Raw genomic sequence first — 22,785 nt, 5'->3', positions numbered from 1 at the left:
GTTGGACCTAACCGAGGTAATTGGCGGTAGAGTAACTCAAATGCATTCAATGAAAAATAAAAATAAAATAAAAATAAAATAAAATAATATTCACAAGGCACCAAGCCTCGGCAATGCTCGGCTTAGCTCACACTAAGCCTAATCAAAGCCACTAACTTGTAGCCCAAATGAGTTATGCACAATGGAAGGTAGAATTTTGTTTGGGAGTTTTGAATTGGGAATTAACTAAATTAAATGCAAACTAAAATAAAAGCAAACAACTAATTATCAAGAAAGAAATTAAAATTCGGATTTCAAATTAATGAGAACATGGGAGTGTCGGGTGATTCACACTAACTATCTTGCAAATATCGACGCCAATTTCACAAATGCATGCATTTCCTAGATGTGTCAAGTCCCTTATCTAGTACCGGTTAAGGCTACTGAACCAATTATCCTTTCGGTGTATCGATTATGCCGGTTAGAGCCACAATCAACTCTCTAATTTAGGCATTACGCCGGTTAAGGCCGTAATATCTAAAATTAGAGGCCTAGAGTGCAAGATAATAGAGACCCAAGCAAGCTTAGCTACAATTAAGCTAGCTAATGGTTACCACTCTTAAATCCTAGATGCAACAAGACCAATAAGTTGTCAATTTATCAATCTATTCATCACAATTGCCCACAACATAATTTCAAAGGGTGACAAAGCCTAGAAACATGCTTCTAAGGACCAATAAATTCGGATTTAAAGCATACACAATGAAAATTGCATTTATTAAAATTAAAGCATCAATATTTATACAAGATGAGTTAGGGCTTCACAACCCTAACTCCCAAAATTAAACTACTCACTCATAATTAAAACAAGATTTAACATCAAAACCATGTGCAACTAAAATAGATGAGAAGAGAGAGGATAAGCTTTGCTTAATTTCAACAATGCTAAAAAGCAAAGAAAACTAAGCTAGCTTGAATCCTCGTAACTACCCAAGATGAAATTAAGGTCTTGATGATCTTCCTTGATGAATGAGAAGAGCCCAATACTTTAATGTGCAAGAGTGAGTGAAAATGGGAGAGTGGGTGAGAGAGTTATGGAGTTGTGGCTACTGTAGCAGAAGAGAGAGGATAATGAATAATGGGGTGTGCTGCGGCTGTTGGTCTCCAGGGTTCTCCCTTGGTTAGAGAAGGGAATTAATATATAGGATTAATTCCTGTTTACCTACTTGAACTTTCACTCATTCTTCATATTAGTCCCTGAACTTCCAATTTCATCAAGACTACCCCTGAACTCTCAATTTTCATCAGCCGTGTCCAATTCTCGAAGCTCCGTCCAATTTGGACGTTAAATCTTACGTTCGGGGCCCACTATCAGGGGTAAAATGGTCATTTCGTGAAAAAAAAAAGGAAAAAAAAAAACATAACTAAATTCCGCAGCCCTCCTTTCTTATTCTTTCTCTGTTCTTCTCTGTTCTTCTTCTTTTTTTCTTCATCTTCTTTATTCTTTCGATTCCGGTCACATCTTGGTGTTGCACCGATGGGGAGAGTCTTCCTCTCGACATTCCCGAGGTTTCTGTGGTGTTAGTTATCCGAAGACGAGCTTTGCTAAGGAGAATCGAAGGAAAGAAGTCTTCCGGGGTCCGACGGGTTCTGGGTATTTTCAGGCGACTCAGACAGTGATCCTTGATAAGTAAGAGGCCTTTGGACATTAAGTGGATTTCTGATTTTGATTTCTGAGATTCATGAATTGGATCTTTGAAACTCTCTGTGATAGGTTTGCATGTGTTGAATTGAGGAAATTTGATGACTTTTATGCGATCCAGCTCCCTCGCCGGAAACCCAACCTACTAATGCTTCTCAGCTGGAGCGGGAGCCGGCGATCGATGAGACGACAGGACCAACCGGCGCCATCAGCTGGAGGACTCTATTTTTGCTGCGACCAAGCTCCTCCTCCACTGACATGGCCGGCGACAGAGAGCAGCCCTTGAGTTTCTTAGAGTCACCGCTTGTGATGGGGATGGCGAGGCCGGCGATTTGGAAGGTTGGGATTCGGGAGGTGAAGAGATCGACGACAGGGATGTGGGTGTTGGTGGAGATCGACAGTGATTTCAGGGATAGAAGTGGGGGAAGTACGTGGTTGGAGGAGTTGATTTGAAGGAGGGGTGGGGAGAGAGGATGAGGAGGGTGCCCTGAGAAAGAGTGTGGTGGGAGAGGCCGGTGCCGTTCGGCGGGTCGTCAAGAATGTTTGTGATTTGGTCATTCAAGCCTTTTAATTGATACCTAGATCATAATTTGGTCATTCCAATCACCTCCACCATTTCTACAAGGTCCGTCAGTCACTGTATATAACACCTTCACCTTCTTCCAAATGCACTCAAAATTGTACTGGATTAATTGATACATTGTTTACAGGGGCATATGGGATTTTACAATGTGCATCAATATCTCATGGAGATGGGTTTCTCAAATTGTCTCATTTTACTCGTTCTTTCTCAATATTGTTGCTGATACTCAGGCCTATGATTACCCATCTCTTTCTTCTTCTGTTTATGCTTGTGAAGATGTTAACAATTACTATGCCAATATGGAGTATTTAGAGGATAAATCGATGGTTTAGGGAAATAGGTGTGGAATGCTCTCAAGATCCTAGATGCTTCGGATGCTGACAACCCAGGAGCTTCATCAAGGATATGGGGTAATCAAACCAAAGTGAGGGGTTGGACATGGTTGGTGAAACAGTGAAGATTTTTTTTTTTTTTGCTCATTTAGGTTTGACAAGGGGTAGTATAGGAATTTAGCAATTTCATCTCCTGCCACGTCATGATTTAACGTCCAAATTGGACGGAGCTTCGAGAATTGGACACGGCTGATGAAAATTGAGAGTTCAGGGGTAGTCTTGATGAAATTAGAAGTTCAGGGACTAACATGAAGAATGAGTGAAAGTTCAAGTAGGTAAACAGGAATTAATCCTAATATATATATGGCTGGCTGTTTGTCAGGAAGAGGGAAGGATAGAATGGGGCTGCCACGTGGCAGCATAGGAGTGGACAAGGAGAAATGAAGGATGGTCTGGCACGTGCTAGCTAGCCTTCAATTGACTCAAGCTAATTAAGCAATTATGGTTTAATTGCTACACGTGAAATTTTGGCTGAGGTTGATTAATTAATCATTTAATTAATTAATACAAGGATTAATTAATTAATACACCCTTTTCTTTGCTTCAATTTTCTTTTTCTTCTATTGCTTTCCCCAAACTCAAACCAATGTTTTTTTCACATATTTGCTTGCATTGACGCGTTGACCATTGTTGACTTTTCGTCTTTTTGTCGATAACTCCAATTAACTCCATTTTGCTCTAATTTGGCACAACTTCTTCCAAAATCCACAACTCTTTTTATTTACTACAAAATAAATAAAAATAGATTAAATACATAATAATTGTCTTGAAAAATAGCTTAATTCTAGTATTTAGGATGCAATTACTCGCATAGAAATGCCTGTAATCAGCGGGACACAGTAGCGACAATAGATGTTCTTCCAGAGGAAGTGAATTACTTTGGCGGTAGTTATTGCCGTCAGGGGCTCCGCTTCTATCCATTTGCTGTTGTAGTCGATAGCAACAATGATGTATTTGAACTGGCCCTTTGCGGTTTGGAATTTTCCCATCAGGTCAAGGCCCCACGTGGAGTGAATCCACGGACCGATGATGATTGATAGTGGTTCCGCCGGGGCGTGTGGAAGATCAGCATATTGTTGGCATTTGTGACAAGATTTCGATATTTTCCGGGCGTCATCACCAAGTGTAGGCCATAAGTAGCCCTGTCGCATTGTGCGATTGGCCAAGGATCTGGCGCCCGAGTGGTTTCCACATTCTCCGCCGTGTATTGTTGCCAGCACAACCTTGCCTTCCTCTGGGGTTAGACAGCGGAGGTTGGGGTGAGTGAATCCCTGGCGGTAAAGTTTATCGTTTTGGATGTTGTAGCGGGTTGCTCTCCGCTTGAGTTGTCGTGCATCGACCTTGTCCTCTGGCAATGTCCCGTTGCGCTTGTATTTGATAATCTCGTCCATCCAGCTAGGATTGACCTCAATGTTGAAGATCTCCGCCAGGGTTTTCATGATACTTGGCCTGTCGAGACACTCTACTCTTGTGTCCGCTGGACTTTTGTGTGGCTGGGCGATTGCCAGTCTTGCTAGTGAATCAGCCTTGGCGTTCTTTTCCCTGGGGATTTGTGTGATGGTGTGAAATTTAAATTTTTTAAGCAGTGTCCTGACGTACCCAAAGTATGCTGCCAACTGCCTGTCCTTGGCCTGAAAGCTGTCGTTGACCTGGTTAACGACTAACTGAGAGTCGCTGAATATGTTGACACTGTCGGCCCCTAAATCGATGGCCAAGAGTAGGCCGGCAATGAGTGCTTCGTACTCCGCCATATTGTTGGAAGCCTTGAAGTTGAATTTCAACGCGTACTCCGCTTTTAGCCCCCCAGGACCTGTCAAGATGACCCCGACGCTGCTGGCCTTAAAGTTAGGTTCCAGTCTGACTGCTGGGGAGCTGGATTTTCAGTGGTCATCATTTCTGTTGCGGGTTGTGCATCAGTTTTGGATTGACGCTCGGTAAGCTCAGCAATGAAGTCTGCCACCGCCTGGCCCTTCATGGCGGTTCTTGGTTTGTAATCAATGTCAAACTCGCTGAGCTCAATGGCCCACTTGCTGAGGCGCCCCGAATGTTCAGGGTTCTGCATTACTTGTCTCAGTGGTTGATTGGTTAGGACATGGATTGTGTGGGCTTGGAAGTACTGGCGAAGGCGTCTGGCGCCAACGATGAGTGCGAGAGCAAGTTGCTCCAAGGGAGGATACTGTGTTTCCGCTCCGTTCATGCCTCGGCCAGCATAGAATACTGGGAGTTCATCCTGGTTCTCCCGCCGGACGATGGCGCAGCTTACCGCTGATTGCGATACCGCTAGGTATATGTATAGTGTCTCGCCTTGCACACGAATGGATAGTGGAACTGCCGCCAGGTACTCCTTCAGGCCCTGGAACGCCGTCTGGCACTCTGGGTTCCAATCGATGACTTTCTTATGGGTTGTTTTAAGGACTTTGAAAAATGGGGCGCACCTGTCGGTCAGTCTGGAGATGAATCGAGACAGGGCGGTTAGCTTGCCTTGAAGGCATTGGACGTGCACTTTCCATTCTGGGTCCTTCAAGTCGAGGATGGCTTGCACTTTGTCAGGGTTGGCCTCGATGCCCCGTTCACTGACAATATAAGCCAGAAATTTGCTGGCGGTGACGCCAAAGAAACATTTTTCTGGGTTGAGGCGCATACCGTATGCCAAGAGGATGGTTACTATGATTTTTAGGTTTGCCACATGTCCGCTGGCTTTTATGCTCTTGACCAACATGTCGTCTACGTAGACCTAGATTATCTTGCCCAGATGTTCCGCGAACATGGCGTTCATCAGTCGCTGATAAGTTGCTTCTGCGTTCTTCAGACCGAAAGGCATAACATTATAACAATACAGGCCTTTGTCGGTGGTGAAGGTGGTGCATTCCCGGTCGTCGGGATGCATCCTGATCTGATTATAGCCGGAGAAAGTATCCATCATGCTGAGGAGCTCATGTCCAGCGGTCGCATCAACTAGTTGATCAATGCAGGGTAGCGGGAAACTATCTTTGGGGCATGCCTTGTTAATATTTTTGAAGTCGACACACATCCGCCACCTGCCGCTAGCCTTTTTGACCATAACCAGGTTGGAAATCCATTGGGGATAGATGACTTGGCGGATGAATCCAATGCTTCGCAGCTTGGCAACCTCTTCTCCTATAGCACGGTATTTCTCTTCGTCGAAGGCTCTGCGCTTCTGCTTGATAGGGTAGAAGGATGCTTTGCTGCTCAACTTGTGCGTGATGATTTCAGGGGAGATACTTGGCATGTCTGCATATGACCAGGCGAAGACCGTAGCGTTGTCACGTAAGAACTAAGTTAGTTCCGCCACCAGCTCTGGGTCTAATTAAGCGCCTATGCGGACTGTCCGCTCAGGGTGCTCGTCAGAGATGCTGACAACCTTCAATGATGTTTCTGGGTTGACCGGCTCCTTCTTTACATACTTCTTTTCGTCATCCCTGGGGTCCTCAAAGATATTTGGTGGCTGTACCAGACTCCCTACCGCTAGGATCTCATGGCAGCGGGTTGATCGTGCTATAGTAGTCGAATAACATTCGCGTGCCAACTGCTGACTTCTCCTGACGCAGCCTGTACTGTTGGGTGTGGGGAACTTCATGAGCAGCATGTATCCGGCGATGATGCACTTGAGTTTGTTGAGTGCTGGCCGACCAATGATGGCGTTATATGAGCTGAAACAATCGACAATTATGAACTCCGTATGTATCTCCGCCATACATGGACTAGTACCGATAACTAGCCGCATATAGTCAGAACCCAGCGGTTGCGTGACGTCACCAGAGAAACTGAGCAGCAGTTCATGGTCTTGGAGTAGTTTTCTGTTTCGCTTAAGGTCGTTGTAACAACCGCTGAATATGACGTTGACAGCGGATCCGCTATCTACCAGAATCCTACCGACTGACATTTTGCCGAGAATGGCGTCGATCAAGAATGGGTCGTCATGTGGCAGATGCACTCCGCGTTCCTCCTCCTTTGAGAAGGTAATGGGCTCCCAACCAGACTTTGGGAGTTTTGCGGACCTTTCGTAGCGGATGTTGCAGACTTCCTTTGGGTGATTAGCTCGAGCATAACGCTTTCTTGCCCTGTGAGACATGTTGGTAATTGGAGCACCCCCGTCGATGGTGTTTATGCGGCCTAAGGGTTCAATGTCGGCGATCACAGGTGGTGGTTGGCGCACCTTGAATTGCTCCATCTTGCCATCACGGTACAAGGTCTCAATGGTCGTTTTGAGACCATTACAGCTGTTGGTGTTGTGACCGCTGTCCTCGTGGTATTTGCACCACCTGCCTGTGTTCCTTGGTTTGCCCGCCTTTGGGTATCTTCCCGGGGGCGGCGGTGGGATCTGATCTTTGCACTGATTGTATATTTCCTTATACGAGGCTGTGAGGACTTTAAATACTGCATACTGCTGAGAGGACTCCGTATGTTTGTTGCGGTTGTCCCTATGGGATGGGCGGTTTCCCTTGTAGTGTTGGTCCTTCTGTCGCTTCGCTTGTTCTGGTACTGGCCCTGCTGCCACTCCCTCTTTTTGTCAGTTGGCGGTGTGTTGGAGGTTTTGTTAGCAGTCCCCTGCTGACTGGAGGAGGGTTGTGTTGACTTTGCTAGTGCTGCTGGTGGCGGTGGGGTTTCTCCTTATGTGATGAATTCTGCTTGGGCATGAATGACCGCCTCACTCATGAGGTGGTCGTATACTGCATTTGGGTGATTGTAGTTGAGGTGATAGAGGAATGGCCCTGTGAGGAGTCCCTGCTTAAAAGCCTCCGAAGCCATTGTTTTATCAAGATCACGGCATTGAGATGCTGCCGCCCGCCACCTTGTGACGAATGCCTTTAGTGTTTCCTCCGTACCCTGCTTGACGTTGAATAGTTGGCTTGTATTGTGGTGCCCGGCGAACAGTAGGATGAACCGAGAAAGGAAAGCGTGTGACAATGCCTGGAATGAGTCAATGGATCCCGGCGGGCATTCGAAGAACCAATTCATTGCCTCATTGTCCAACGTTTCGCTGAACAAGTGGCATAGGGTGGCGTCATCGAATCCTTTATTGTTGGTGACCTTCTTGAAGGTGTCCATATGGACGAAGGGGTCAGTCTTACCGCTGTAATGTGACATTTTTGGAGTCTTTGGGTACGCCGGTCTGACAGCCTGCAGAATTGCAGCAGTGAATGGTCCTGGTCTGGACGCGAAAAGTGGATTTGAAATTGGCGCTGGGGTGCCTGACTTCGCTCGGATTAACCTTTGCTCCAACTGCTACATCCTTTCCAGTATTTGAGCGGTTGTATCGCCAGCGGGGTCCGGCCGGGCACTCCGCTGGACTGATCCTCGCCTCGGGACCGGTGAGTTTCCCTCGATTCTTGCCCTTAGTCTCGAGCGGTGGGGTTGCAGCGATGATTCTGCCTCCTGCTCTAACATTAACTGGGGCGCGGGAGGCGGCCCCATTCCCAATAGCTCTGGTGGGTTCAGCGGGACATGCATATGTACGACTGGTGTTGGTACCAATGCACCTGTACTAGGTCGGCTGTGCCTGGTGCTCCGTGACTGTTCAATCCGTGCCGGGTTGGCGGTTGCCTCTAGTGTTCTTCTTAGTTCATCAAAACGTGATACCAACGTGGCCACCTGCTTTTGGGCCTCGGCCTTTTCTTTGCACTCTTGTTCACATTCTCTGTTTGCCGTATGAAGATCCGCCAGTGCCAGCTCATATAGATAGGTGAGGTCTTGGCCTGGTGGGCGACTGCTACCTGGGTTTGTCTCACCGCCAGGGTTTACCGGGGTGCTGAATAGTGCGCGGTTGAGTTTACCGCCGGGTGGGTATGTTGGGGAATGGCTGACTGGTCTGCCTGCTCTTCAGCGTTTCCCCTGTTATCGTTAGTCATGGTGATTGTGGCAAGACGATCTTTTGTTCAAGACTTCCCACAGACGGCGCCAATGTTAATGCTCAAAGTCCGGCGGTAGCCGATCTTTCGTTTAATGGCCTCCGCTAGCTGTCACATGAGAGACCGTCAGAGGGAGACCGCGTTGGGCGATCTTCACTTCTCCGATACCTAAGTCAGTCAATGCATATAGGTAGCATAACAATAAATGAGTAGTAAATGCGTAATTAATGAGGAGAGAGGAGAGAACCTTTTATAGGTGAAGAGAAGGTTGATCTTCTTCTTGTTTTCGATGTGGGACTGATGTGCTTCGATTCCCAGCGTCTGGAGCTTCTGTTGCTACCTTGGCGCGGCCCGTGGAGGCGCGTCAGCAGTGATCTAGGGGAGATCCCGGGCTCGGGCGGTAGCCCGCCTGGCCGTGTCTCCGCAGGTCACCCCCTTGGTGAGAGTCGGTACCTCTGGCGGTACAATGAGCGTGGCTCATTATAGCTAATTATGCTTGCAAACGTACATGTAGGTACAGTGTGGGAATCAATAATGTTGGTTTGGGTTGTTGAAATCTTGTTTTACTTTCAATTTTTGCAGGATTTTAGTGATTTGATTCCTATAGTTAGGAAGTGGGGTTCTTGATTGTGGAGGGAATATATAGGTGGAATTTGGGGCTATTGAGTTAGGATTCGATGATCAAGATGAAGACGCACGCGAAGGGGAGAGGAAATGGGAGAGTCACTGTGCAACAAGTGGTTTTCGAGCTCAAACAAAAAGGTGGTTGTTGTGCAGAACAAGCTTGCTGATCGGGATACTTACCAAATAGGTGTCGTGCTGCTTGAGAAAATGGCAGAATGCTTGAACCCAGATGAGATTGCTCCATTTCTGTCGAGTATTTTGGATACAGATTCGGAACAAAAAAGTGTTGTTAGAAAGGAATGCATTAGGTTTGATGGGTACATTGGTGAGGTATCATGAGGGGCATGTCGGAATGCATCTTGGTAAGATGGTTGCAGAGAGAGAGAGTAGGGCTGGGCACGGTCCCAGACCGGCACTGGATTTGCTGGGACCGGGACCGGCACTGGATTTGCTGGGATTGGGACCGGGACCGGCTATTTTTTTTCGGGCCGGGCTTGCAGTTCTAGAGAATGGGGACTGGGCTAAACTCGGACCGGGACAAGTGGGCCCTTTTTTGGGCTTTCGGGCCTAACCCGTCTTTGAAAAAAAAAATTGATAAGAAAAAAAAGCCAGAAAGGTTTTTGGCTTTGAAAAATTGAAGGGAGAAGAGATTTGGATTGCTGGAAAAAGAGAAGAAAGGTCGTGGGTTCTTTTAGTTCCTGATGTCGTGCACGACTTGCGGCGACTGTGGCGACGGCAGCGGAGGAGGACGAAGAGAACGAGCACGATGACGGCGCCGGAGTTGAACTTGAAGAGCGAGAGGTAGAGGAAATGAGAAATAATGGACTGGCTGATCTCTAGTTTTTGGAAGAGGAGCAAAGTTGGGGGCTTGGGGTTGACTGGCTGAGGAAGAAGAAGAAGAAGAAGAACTGAAGAAGAGAGAAGAAGAAAGAAGCAGATGAGAGGAGGGGAATCATGAAAGAAAGAAGAAGAAGGAGAGATAAGAATGATAAAAGAAATATAAAAAAAGAAGAAGAAGGAGAAAGAAGAAAGAAGACGCAGAGGAGAGAGAATGAAGAAGAATAAAAGAAATATAAAAAAAGAAGAAGGAGAAAGAATAAAGAAGACGCAGAGGAGAGAGAATAAAGAAGAATAAAGAAGAATGATAGTGATAGGTAGTCTTGAGAAGAGTGAAAAGTAGAAGGATGCGTCAAAAGAGGGAGAGGATAAGTACAAAAGATAAAAAAATATATTACTTGTGTAGTGAAGTTCGGGTTCTTCGGTCCAAAAGGTCAGCAAAAGTCAGAGACCGGGACCGGACCGGCAAGAATGAGTTTGGGACCGAACCGGCCCGAAAGCAACTATTTTCAGTCTAAAACCCGACCCGAACCGGCCGGTCCGGATCGGTTCCTCCGGATTTTTCGGTCTTTCGGTCATTTATGCCCACCCCTAAGAGAGAGGCAGAAAAAATAACCAAAAAAAAAAAAAGAGAGATAGAAGAATTAAAAAAAAAAAAAAAAAAAAAAAGAGCAAGTGAGAGGTAAAATGTGAAATTTGGACCAAATTGTGTGAAATTTGAATGTCCGGTGAGTTATTTGTTAAAATTAAAATGTGAGAGACTGAATTGTCGACGCACCCAAAGTACAGGGTGTGACTTGTAATTTCCCCTTAATTTTATAATGTTGCTCCAACGATTTGAAACTCTAGCCAATCTCAAACATGTAATATTTGAAAGGAAAAAGTTACACCTCATACATTTCATTAGGGATGGCAATTGGGAGGGGGGGTAAGGGGATTAAATTACCATCCACATACCTGACTTTATTCTTTATACCCTTACCCGCCCCAATCCTTGTAATAAGATACCCGGAAATCCCCGTCCCCGTCCCCATTGGGGATTAAGTCCCCGTACCCGCTTCAATCCCCGTTAACAATATTACTAATTTATTATATAAAAATTTATACAAATAATTATGGATTGTAAAATATTAAGTTAAAATCAAATATCAAAATAAAATAAATTTCTTATTTCAATCAAGGAAAATTGATATGTTGATAAAGATCTTTTATTAAAATAACATATTTATTAACAGAATTTAAATATTCACAAAAGATGAAGTTTACATAAATATTTATTTATAAATAATATCAAAAAAATATATATAATAAATAATATATATATATATATATTTCAGATAATTCTTATTGGGTGGGTATGGGGATGGAGATCAAAATACTATCCCTGCCCCGTACCCGATTTCAGAATTCGAATACTGGGGATCCCCATGCCCGTTACCCAATTTCCCCCGAATTTCTCCCCGTTAGGGTCGAATACCCGATGGGTACCCTACCCGATGGAGATTTTTGCCATCCCTACATTTCATACTTACAATATCTGAAGGAAAATTAAAATGCTAAATTAAACAATTATATAATTAAGGAGCCACTACTCACTATCTATTTCATTTGAGTAAACGATCAAGAAGAGAAATGCCAAGCATTATGCAGAGAGTGACAATTGGTTAATTCTCTCTCTCTCTCTCTCTCTCTCTCTCTCTCTCTCTCTCTCTCTCTCTCTCTCTATATATATATATATATATATATATATATAGGGCTGTCACTCGGTTGGTTTGAATCAGTTATAGGTATTACCAACTTCAAAACCAAAGCTTTCGGTTTCAAAATTGAGCTACTAATTACCAACCAAAATTTTCGGTATTTAATCATAACTACCAAATTCGGTATTTCAGTTTTCGGTATTACCAACTTTAGAACAACTAATTCTTTGTAATTAAAATTAGAACGAACAAAACTAGGTTCTTCAATTTTATAGTCGTAAACTTAGTATTCATCTCTTAATTATAGCTTTCTTTTGTATATATGACATCAAGTTTGAGTCATTTTCAATAAAACTAGGTTATTTAACCATCTTTGACTAGGTTACTTAAAATACATGTACCATTAATGTAGTATATGTAGTAATGTTCATACTATTATTAAAAATTTTATGTTTATTTCTTAATATACATGTATGTGTATTGAAAACCATAATATATAAAGCTAATATTTAGATAATCGGTAGATTAGCTATTTACCAAAACCAAACCAACTTTTTTGGTAATTTTCGATTTCGGTTTTATCTGTCTCGGTTACCAAAAAGTCAGTTTACCAAACTTAAAACATTGGTTGGTATTCGGTCGGTTTGGTAATTACCAAACCAAGTGGCAGCCCTATATATATAAATGCCAAGCATTATGCACAGAGTGACAATTGGTTAATTCTCTCTCTCTCTCTCTCTCTCTCTCTCTCTCTCTCTCTATATATATATATATATATATATATATATATATATATATGAGGGTCCTTCCACTAATTCTTTTTTTTGGGTCTTTCCTAGGGATAAGGCATCAGACCAACTTTTCAATCACAATTTGACATCTCAACCGTTCAATTTTTAGGTCCTAATGTGTAGATCATTTCTGCAAATTTTTAGCCAAATCGGTGATCGTTTATGTATTAAACTAGATTAAATCAATGGACGAACCAAATCTATCAAACTTGAACCGTTCATACTTATATTCTTAAGTCGCCGTTTTGAATGCCTTAACGATAATCTATTTAGCTAAAAATTTGCAGAAGTGATCTACACATTAGGACTTAAAAATTGAACTGTTAAGATGACAAAATATTATTGAAAAGTTAGTTTGATGCCCTATCCCTAAAAAAGACAACAAAAAAAAAGGATCTCTCACTAGAAGGACCCTGTATATATATAGACACACACACACACACACAGCTGTTCAGAAGAGGACGTCCGCACTTCAGGCAGCACTGCGGTTGCTGGTGGTGAACCAGGTCTCGATGTCGAGCATTTGCTTGCTATTGGAGTAGTTGATGAAGAGTTCGAAGTCGACCTCGATGGGCTTCCATGGCTTCAGGCGAGCTCGCCGCTCACCCTTTCGATTCCGATAAGTTGAGCATTCGCCTTGATGGTGACGCCGTCCGGGATGTCCAAAGGGTTCTTCCGGCAACCACAGCGCCACCATCACCGCCTGATCGAGGCTGGAGGAGGGACGTCCACACTTTTGCGTCTATGCAGACGTTCGCTTCTGATTCGGCGGACACACAGACGTGTGCACACACGCACACACACATACACATGCTCAGTGGCGGAGCCACATAGGGGCACATTGGGTCCGGTGACGCAGTAAACTTTTTATTTTATAAGCAGTTAGAGTTACCCAATAATATAAGCGGCTTGCATAGTGTAGTGGTCTGACACCTTTTTCCTACATTTCAGGTCTAGGGTTCGATTGCAATGTTGGAAAAACCCTTGCAAGTTGCAAAGAACAACGGGGACTCCTTGGTGCTGTTAGAATACGATTGAATTTGTGTTGTGAAGCTATATTAGATTACGAAAGAGCTGATGACCACAGCTCGAGCAACAGAATCAAAAGCAACTCCAGATAGTTAGGTTAATGTTTTTCAAAGCTAGCACATTTGCTTCACACTAATTTCTTTTGGACAAAGCTACATGATGACAAAAAGTATCTATCATGCAAATAATTGCTAGGCTTCCACCACCAACTGTAAACAATAAGAATAGATTCATGTGCTGCACATCAACATGAACTGATATAAGTTTCCTTGGCTCCTTGCAGAGAAAACTAACGTAATGCAGGTAGCTAGAGACTTCATTTTTTTGTTTTTTGACAGAACAGGGTAGGAGCCACATTGGGATGAGTGGGGGCAGTGGCCCCCAGTTATTTTAGATTTTGTTGAGCCAGTCTCCTTTTTGCCTCCACAATCAATATCCAAATACTTGTTCTTCTTCTTCCTCTTCCTTCCTCCAATCTAATTCCCTCTAAAAGCTCAAAGCTTAAGCTGTCTCTAGACGGTCCTCCATCTTGGTTAATCGGAAACCCAAGCTTGAGACTTGTTTGGTGGATCTTTCACAGTTTTCAATCACTCTACCCAATGGAAAATTGTTGGGTGGGTTACTATCATGTTTAATGTTTATGTATTTGCTGCTTCTCTTACTATTCTGTTAACATTGGGTTTCGCAAGCTTGGTTTTGGCATGGAATATAGCTAAGGATGAAAAAGCACACCACCTGTTCGACTTAATTCCCAAGAGAGAGCTTTAGGCCCCTTTTTTTTGGAGGTTTCCTCTTGTTTCATGTGGCTAAGGATCAACATCCAAATAGTAGTCTTGTGGCTACTGCAGATTGCAGAATGGTACTATTTACAGCTTTGCTGCTACTGCCAGGAACCGAAAGCCTGGAATTTTTTTTGCCCCCATTTATATACCTTCCTGCCTCCGCCCCCACAGAACAAGGTTAATTTATTGAAAGAAAAAGAAAAAAAAGAGTACATAAAAACAGGTAAGGGGAAGACAAAAATCTTACCCCTCGAAAAATTAAAGAGATGCACCTCTTCAAGAACAACTACAAACTAGCTAAATCGCAAATTAGGAAAACCTAAACGGTTACGAGAACAAAAAGAAATTGTAAATTGTGGAATCGAATCCCACCAATCATATCAGACAATAAAGCACCAAAATTAGTTAAAGCATTAGCAACTTGATTACTCTCTCTATAAATGTGTGAAGAAAGCAAGTGAATTTGAGAAATCCAATGAAGACAATTGCCTCACTCCACTCGAAGTTGTTAGGGCACCGTATGAGAAGAGCAAAGGAATGTAAGAACAAGAGATAAATCAACTTCTAACAAAACATGCTTCCAATCGCGAACCCAAGCCAACTCAATAGCTTTGATTCCACCATTTTTTCAGCTGCAACTAAGCTTCAGATATCTAAATTGGCCAAGAACCTCACCATTTTAGTCTCAAAAAACTCCACCATATAACCCGCACTAGGTGAGTTCATTTCCCATGCCCCATCCATATTAATTTTAACACTATCAGTTAAAGGAGTGCAGGTAGACTTCACTTCAATAAGTAGCGCTTAAATTACATGGTTTCAAAACCAGTGGATCCTCTTTCCCCTGCGTATTTGAATCAGAGACTTCAGCAAAGGGATGATAGCTAATATTAAAAGAGTGCCACACATCACCGTGAGCACAATATCAACCGACTTTGTACCAAATATAAATTCAAACAAATTTCTATGACTATGTCTCGGCTGCACTGCTAATGTGCCAGAAAAAAATGCAACCACCATTCCTCCAATGGAATACTGTATGAGACTTGATGGTGTGGGTAGATGGATGGATAACACAGCTATAGGAGTTGATTCATTATAGATTGCAAGAATTGAGATGTAGAAGGACGCTGCATTGAAAAACTGAAACACTTTGAAAGCGGCCTTGTCATATAAAATAGGCATTCCATCATCTTTAAATCCTCCAGGCACGCTGGTGAAAGATGCTGCAAATGTGACAGTTGCAATGAGCGTTGCAACAAGTAGTTTGGTGTCATCTCTTTCCAAGGCATTACGATCATCCGAACGAGCTCGCAACTGGTTTTCTCTGATCTTGTCTGTGTCCTTCTCTAGTGGTTCCAATATGTCGAAGTCACGACTGATTTGTTGTTGGAAAAATGGCACGCCAACAGAGCACCCCAGGTTGTGCAAAACCATACCACGGCGAATTGTTTCCTTTAAACATCAAGAAAGCACACTCTTTTAGTCTTTAAAGACGGATGAAATGACTTAAAGGTTAGTACTTTTTGTGTTGCATACCTGTTCACCAATATTGTCACCAAGAAACATGTCAGTGGGCGTCAAGAATTCCTTATTAATAGCAATCATGTTCACTCTCCGATCCCCAGACAGAACTTTTATGATTTTATCATTTTGGTGAAGGGCAGCTAAGTGCAAGGGAGTGTTTCCATCTTTATCTGCTTCGTTTATAATCGCCGCAAGCTTAGGCGTCTTCAATATGTACTCCACAACATTAACTCTTGCTCCTAATACTGCAGCATGTAAAGCCGTTTGGTCTTTGTCATTCAGCAGATCACAAATATCAGGCCGCCACCGAATCAGCTCCTCCATTATTTTGGTGTGGCCGGCATGGGCTGCTACATGGAGAGCTGACATTCCAGAGTTGTCTAAGATGTAAGATGCAGAACTATCGCATTGCATTAGCACTCTAGTCGCTTCAAGGTTCCCTCTAAATGCTGCATAGTGTAACGGTGTCCAGCCAAGTGCATCGACATTTTTAATCATCTCAGGATTTTTGGACACCATTGTCCTCACAATGCCTAGCATATATTACATTGAAAAATTAGAGCTAAGCAGTAGTACTATACTCTCAACCACTCAAATTAGCCTAGTTAGTAATTTTTCGTATTATACGCGAATAAAACACGCATTTACGTTTTTTTCAAAAATACTTTCATACTTCATATTTTTAAAAGGGACTCGTTAAATTTTCCATATTTTTGAAGCCAAAAGTATTATACAGGATTTTTCTCTTTTTTCCCTTATTTTACACATATTATTGAACAAAAATGAATATAAATTAATATTTTAATTAAAATTTTAATTATTTAATTAATTAAAAATATTTTGCCAAACTTTTCAACGAACTATAGGATAAAATGTCCGAATAATACACGTACGTATTTTTCGCGTACTATTCACATTCCGTTTTTTAATAAGTATGAAAATTAGAACTCCAAACTTGAACAAAGAGGGCATTCCTTTTAGGCAAAAATATCACTTTGGTCATCGAACTATGGCTCGCTTGACACTTTGGTCATCCAACTTTTAAAAACTTCATTTTGGTCATCGAATTATATCATCGCATATCACTTTGGTTATTCTGTCTGTTTTCTCTGTTAACTCCAAGGGTATTTTGGAGATTTAAAGGTTTACTCGCCATTTTTATAACTTAATCCAACTTTTCCCGCCTAAACATAAAATTTCATCCAATTTTGCCAAATTTTCCCTCCTTTTATAATTCCTCAATTTATTAAATCAATATTTTTCTTCCTCTTATATTCCCTCACTTTAAATCATTCTCTGACTCGATTATTTTTCTTTGTTGTATGCTTTGATTATTGATGATGAATGCATGAATAAAAGGAGAGAAAAGTTGGCAAAATTGGATGATGTTTTATGTTTAGGCGGGGAAAATTGGATTAAGTTATAAAAATGGCGGGTAAAACATTTCATTTCCAAAATATCCTTGGAGTTAACAAAGAAAACGGAGAAAACTGACGGAATGACCAAAGTGATATACGGTGATATAGTTCGATGACCAAAATGAAGTTTTTAAAAGTTGGATGACCAAAGTGTCGAGCGACCCATAGTTCGATGACCAAAGTGATATTTCTCCCTTCCTTTTAATAGAAACTATTCACTTATTGTATGGGATTACTGAAAAAGCAAAAGCAACTTTTCGTTGAATAAAAAGTTAAAATCAAATTCACCCTTTCCAAGATTACAACTGGCAAGCAAATCCAAGAACTGCGTACGCATATATTAGGGGATTATGTAGAAAACTACCTTTGCTGGTGAGATTGCTGCGAGTTACAGCGGCGTGCAAAGCCGTCACACCATTAGTCCCTCGAAAACAAGGACACACCGGAGACTTGTTCAACAGATAAAGAGCAATCTCTGCAGACCCCTTCCTAGCAGCCAAGAACAGAACAGATTCATCTGCCCTGTTAGTCAAACAATACAGTTCAGGATCGGCTTCCATTAACAGAACCACCACTCCAAGATGACCGTACCGCACAGCCACATGCAGAGCCGTATCCATTTCTAAATTCGTCATCCGAAGTAGCGGCTTTCGATGACAGCTTTCCTCATCAGCTCCTCTTATCTGCAGCGCTTTCGCCTGATCGATAAGGAACTCGACTATTTCATCACAGCCTACTCTAGCGGCCACGTGCAGAGGAGTGTCGCCCTTTTTGTTGGCCGCCCAAAACAGAGAAGGAGAATACTGATTTGGGACTTGTCTGCAAAACTCAATGTGTTTGAATTCGACGGCGATGTGTAGAATGTTGTTGTCTTTAGGCGTTTTCTGAAGGAGAAGATCGTGGTTTAGTAATACGTCACCGTCTCTGATTCTTCTCAAGAAGCTGACATCTCCGAGCGTGGCCGCCTCATACAGGTAAGGATCCATGGTGGTTTTCGATGCCTCCTCCTACGTACTCCTCCTATCTTATAATTTTTATCCCACCTACCAGTCGAGGCAACTAGTCGAATGAATCAAAGGGGTGAGAGACTACAAGATGGGGGAAGAAGAAAGAGCCAAATGACATGAGGGTCGGTCCATACTGCCAGCGATGCTGACAGATTGATACATGTATCTAAATTTTTCCCACTCACAAAACCAAGCATTAATGCACTGGAGATGGGCCGCCGCACGTATGCGGAACACTGTCCCCGGTGAATTAACTTTTTTTTTTAAAAAAAAAATTGATACAATTCATCTCGGCTACCCTAAGAAGCAATCCAGATACACATAAGACATAGATACGTCAAAGAGCTATTGTGGCAAGAGAAATTTTGATGATTTGATGTATTTATTTCTTATGTATCAATTTAGGTGGATAAAAAAAAAATTTGATGATTTTGATATTGTTTATATTATGAAATTTGAGGATAATTTAGGTAGCTGATGGTGGTTGTGAGGTTCACATGCATCTTCTCCTCGAGTCATGAAAGTCTGATGTGAGAGTATTCGGTGTGGGTCAGTTTAAATCGGGCGGTTTATGACCAGAAACCGCAACCGGTGCGGTGTGATCATGAAACGACACCGTTTTAGTTCTGTGCGGTTACCGAACCGTTTTTTCAGTGCTGTTCAGGTCGGTAACAGCATTTTCAATATTGATACATGTATCTAAATTTCTCCCAGTCACAAAACTAAGCAATGCACTGGAGATCGATGGGCCGCCGCGCGTATGCGGAACACTGTCCCCCGTGATTTTTTTTAATTGATACAATTCATCTCGACTGGCCTAAAAAGCAATCCAGATACACATAAGAAATAGATACATCAAAGAGCTATTGTGGCAAGAGAAATTTTGATGATTTGAGGTATTTATTTCTTAGAGAAAATATTTCAAACAGTACCCGAACTAAGGCCAACTCCTAACTTCAGTACCCGATTATGCAAAACTATTACTTTGGTACCCCAAGTTTGAAGCTCGACCCAAGAATGCTACACGCCGTCCATCACAGTGTTAAGTCTTTGCTACGTGGCAAACCATGAGGGCCCTCAAAATATGCCACGTGGTTAGCTAGTTAACGCCGTGATGAACGACGTGTACCATTCTTGGGTTGGACTTCAAACTTAGGGTACCAAAGTGATAGTTTTGCATAGTCGGGTATTGAAGTTAAGAATGAGCCTTAGTTTGGGTATTGTTTGTAACATTTTCTCTATTCTTATGTATCAATTTAGGTGGATAAAAAAAAAATTTGATGATTTCGATATTGTTTATATTATGAAATTTGAGGATAATTTAGGTAGCCGATGGTGGTTATGAGGTTGACATCTTCTCCTCGAGTCATGAGAGTCTGATGTGAGAGTATGCGATTGAAAATGTGTAATTCAAAATAATAAAAAAGAAAATCAAAGAATAAAAACAATATTGAATGGCCCCGTTGGGAGATGGGACTCCCAGCCGGCATCCGGCTTGCAAAGAAATGAGGTATTTTAAAGCTACCCGCCCCAATTTGCAACCAAACCAAAAACCTAGAGAGGTCTGAGAGAAAAAGCTGAGGTTATCCTCCCTGTCTGGCGGCGAACCACTTCGCCGTCGTCGGACGGGCTTTCGTTGACTCCTTGTGGGTCTGGTAGGTCGAGTTTCCTCAGTTAACATCCTTGTTCGGATCGGGGCGATCGCGGTGGCAGTTTGTGAGGTTAGGAAGGGGAGGATCGAGGAAGTCGAGCTTTGGTGAATTGGTTTATCGCTGCCATGGTCGGCGGAGTGGGTTGGTGTCACGGGTTCAGCGTGGTCATGCTATGGTCGTGGCGGCGCAACGAGGTTCTGATCGGGCTAACCCGATCTGGGTTGGGTCCTTTGGATCCGATCTAGGGGAGAGTTTGATTGGCAGAGGCGGAGTTCACCCATGCCTTGTCGGGGATGGCGTGTTAATGGCAGAGGTCTGGTGACTCTGGCAAGGCGGCGCAGCTGGTGGCCCGGCAGCTCTGGACGAAGTGGGTTTGGTCAGCCAATAAGCCTGGCGGTTCGTGTTCTTCCCATGTCCTGTGATGAGGCTTGGGCTTGGGCCCTTTTATTGGGCCTGGCCTGTGTTGTCCTTTTTATTTTTTCTATCTTTAGTTTTATTTATCTTCACTTGTTAGTTTTGTCGCACCATCGGCGTGTAATAAGTCCCTGCATGTTTTTTGCAGCGCTAGTCAGGCTAAATGCCTGCGTATGCACTCTAAGTGCCTTATCTGGCCTAGTGAGGTGGCAATCTATGATTAAATGGTCGCAACCTCTTAGTGACAGAATGAAACTGAGTGTCGCCAGATCTATTTTCAGGCAGCAACATAGTAGGAAAGCTGTGAGTTTGGTAATTATGATTCGTTGTAATCGAGTTATCTTTCTGGTATGTCATCGCTATGACAAAGCAAATAGAGTAGCCAGTAGAGCACTCTTTGCTAATTGGTGCTTGTTAGAATACATGTACTTTATAGAGACTACTGATATCATTTCAGGATGTGTTTTAGATGCTTATTGTAATCAAGGGTTTAGGCTTAATGTCCCCCTTGTATTCAGCAGTTTCATTAATCAAGACTTGAGGACAGCGACACAATCCCTTCTTTCAAAACAAAGAACTACCCACCCCACCCCACATCCATAAACGAAAATAATAAAGTCTTCATTAACCCTCAGTTACTCTTCTTAATTAACAAAGAAATTTGAAATATGCACCTCATTCAAACAATGTAGATAAGAAAAACCACAATATCTATAACAGTAGCTATTTTGGAAGCGGAAAATATAACCTTTCAACTCACCAAGTTCAATAGCTATTTTTTTTGTTTTTTCCTTTCGGCAATATCTACCCTAGTTTTAAAATCACTCCTATTTGTAATTGCTAAAATAAAATAAAATTTGAAAAAATGACTAAATGTATAGATTTAAATTGAATTAAAAATAAAATAAAAATAAAATTGTCTGGCATAGGAAGGCTAGGTCAATTTCATAACTAGTAAGCAAGCAACGATTCTCTTTAGACCACATTTGGTTCGTGGAAAGTAAACACCAGAAAACGAAACTTGTTTTTTTCTTGTGTTTGGGATACAAAAGGAAAGGAAATACTTTCCTGAAGGAAAGGAAAATAAGGAGGAAAGTGGTTCATTTCAAACACCAATGCCTCGTTTGATTCATGGAATTGAGGGTTTGGGAAATGAAATATATTCCTTTCATATGTTTGGTGTGCACAAGGAAAGGAACAATTTTCCTTTGAGAATGAAAAATATGAGGGAAAGTGAATACACTCATCCTCCAAATGATTCATTTTTCTCCCAACTTTCCAGCATTAAATGTGCATTAATTAAATAAAAAATACTTTTATATCCTTGTTAAAAATTGTTATTGGCAATTTTGTTTGAAAGATTTATGATTTGTGTTTTAATATATGAGGATATAAATGGAATATTGGTATAATTTAATTTCCTTTCCTTACACAAACCAAATACTAAAATGGAAACAAACATATTTTTTCCCATTGCTTTCCCAAAGTTTCCAAACAGTGAAAAGGAAAGCTAGTGGGAAATTTGTTTTCCTTTACCATGAGATTTTCTAAGGAATTGATTTCCTTTCTTTGAACCAAACGAGGCCCAAAGAAATCATTTTCTCATTATTTCTTTATTTTATTACTCACAAGTCACAACACATTACTTTATTTCATTAATTACAAATTTTTTAACAACTTTCTTAATATCTTTTCTATAATGTTACCAAATGTTGGAATAGAAATTAGAAAGTTATTGGAAAATGAACTTCTCATGGAAAAAAATAAAGGAATGACTTTTATTTCCTTGAATCATCTAAGTAAAACAGTGAAAGCACCCATTAGCGCGAGTGCGTCTTCGTTGACAGACTTAACGGACGTTGACAAATCAAGACTATCAAAGCCCACTCGCATCTGTCCAATCCCTTCCAAACACGTGTCAGTTAGCAAATTTATTTCTTCCGTGTCTCTACCTCTCGCCCCGGTCATTAGTTCTCTCTGTCCTTCCCTACAGCATTGGCGCGTAAGTTGTGTTTCTAGCTCTGTATGGGGGGTCTGGCTATTAAATTGAATTGGACTTTCCAAATCGATCAAAGCCTAACGTTGAACTCAAAAGTCTTCTATGTACAAATGTAGTTGCAGACATTGACATCTTTGATGCTTGATTTTAGAAGGATTTGGTGGAATTGGACATGGTGAAGGAGAAGAATGTGAAGAGATGGGTTGTAGTGGGTCTGTTGTTGTGGTGTTATTAGCGATAGCTCTCACCTCTACCAGAGATTTTAATTCTAAACTCAACCTTTCTCTGTTTTTCAAGAACCCCAGTTCCTGCCAATGTCCTCAGCTAAGATTTGGATGGGCATGTAATTGAGTTCATTATCATGGTTTCTTTTGTTGCTTTTTGATTTATTCTTGTGTGAGTGTAGGATTCAAAGAAATACAGTGGCATTGTTGAGGACTGCTGTTGTGATTACGAAACGGTGGACAGTGTTAATGCTA

General features: G+C 42.1%; 1 protein-coding gene across 1 annotated transcript; it reads right to left on the bottom strand.

Moving 5' to 3' along the window:
- Window positions 1-15,053: 15,053 nt before the first annotated feature.
- On the bottom strand, window positions 15,054-18,337 carry LOC112201370 (ankyrin repeat-containing protein At5g02620). The gene is made up of 3 exons (XM_024342253.2): window positions 17,599-18,337; window positions 15,829-16,349; window positions 15,054-15,744 (listed from the first exon to the last, which is right to left on the bottom strand). Exons 1-3 carry the CDS (start codon window positions 18,218-18,220, stop codon window positions 15,109-15,111), a joined length of 1,779 nt encoding a protein of 592 aa, XP_024198021.1. The 5' UTR covers window positions 18,221-18,337; the 3' UTR covers window positions 15,054-15,108.
- Between the last annotated feature and the right edge of the window lie 4,448 nt (window positions 18,338-22,785).

Source organism: Rosa chinensis, chromosome 5, assembly GCF_002994745.2.
Source record: "Rosa chinensis cultivar Old Blush chromosome 5, RchiOBHm-V2, whole genome shotgun sequence".
NCBI classification, from domain to species: Eukaryota; Viridiplantae; Streptophyta; class Magnoliopsida; order Rosales; family Rosaceae; genus Rosa; species Rosa chinensis.
The sequence above is the reverse complement of the archived record's forward strand: the minus strand, read 5'-3'. Positions and strand labels throughout refer to the sequence as shown.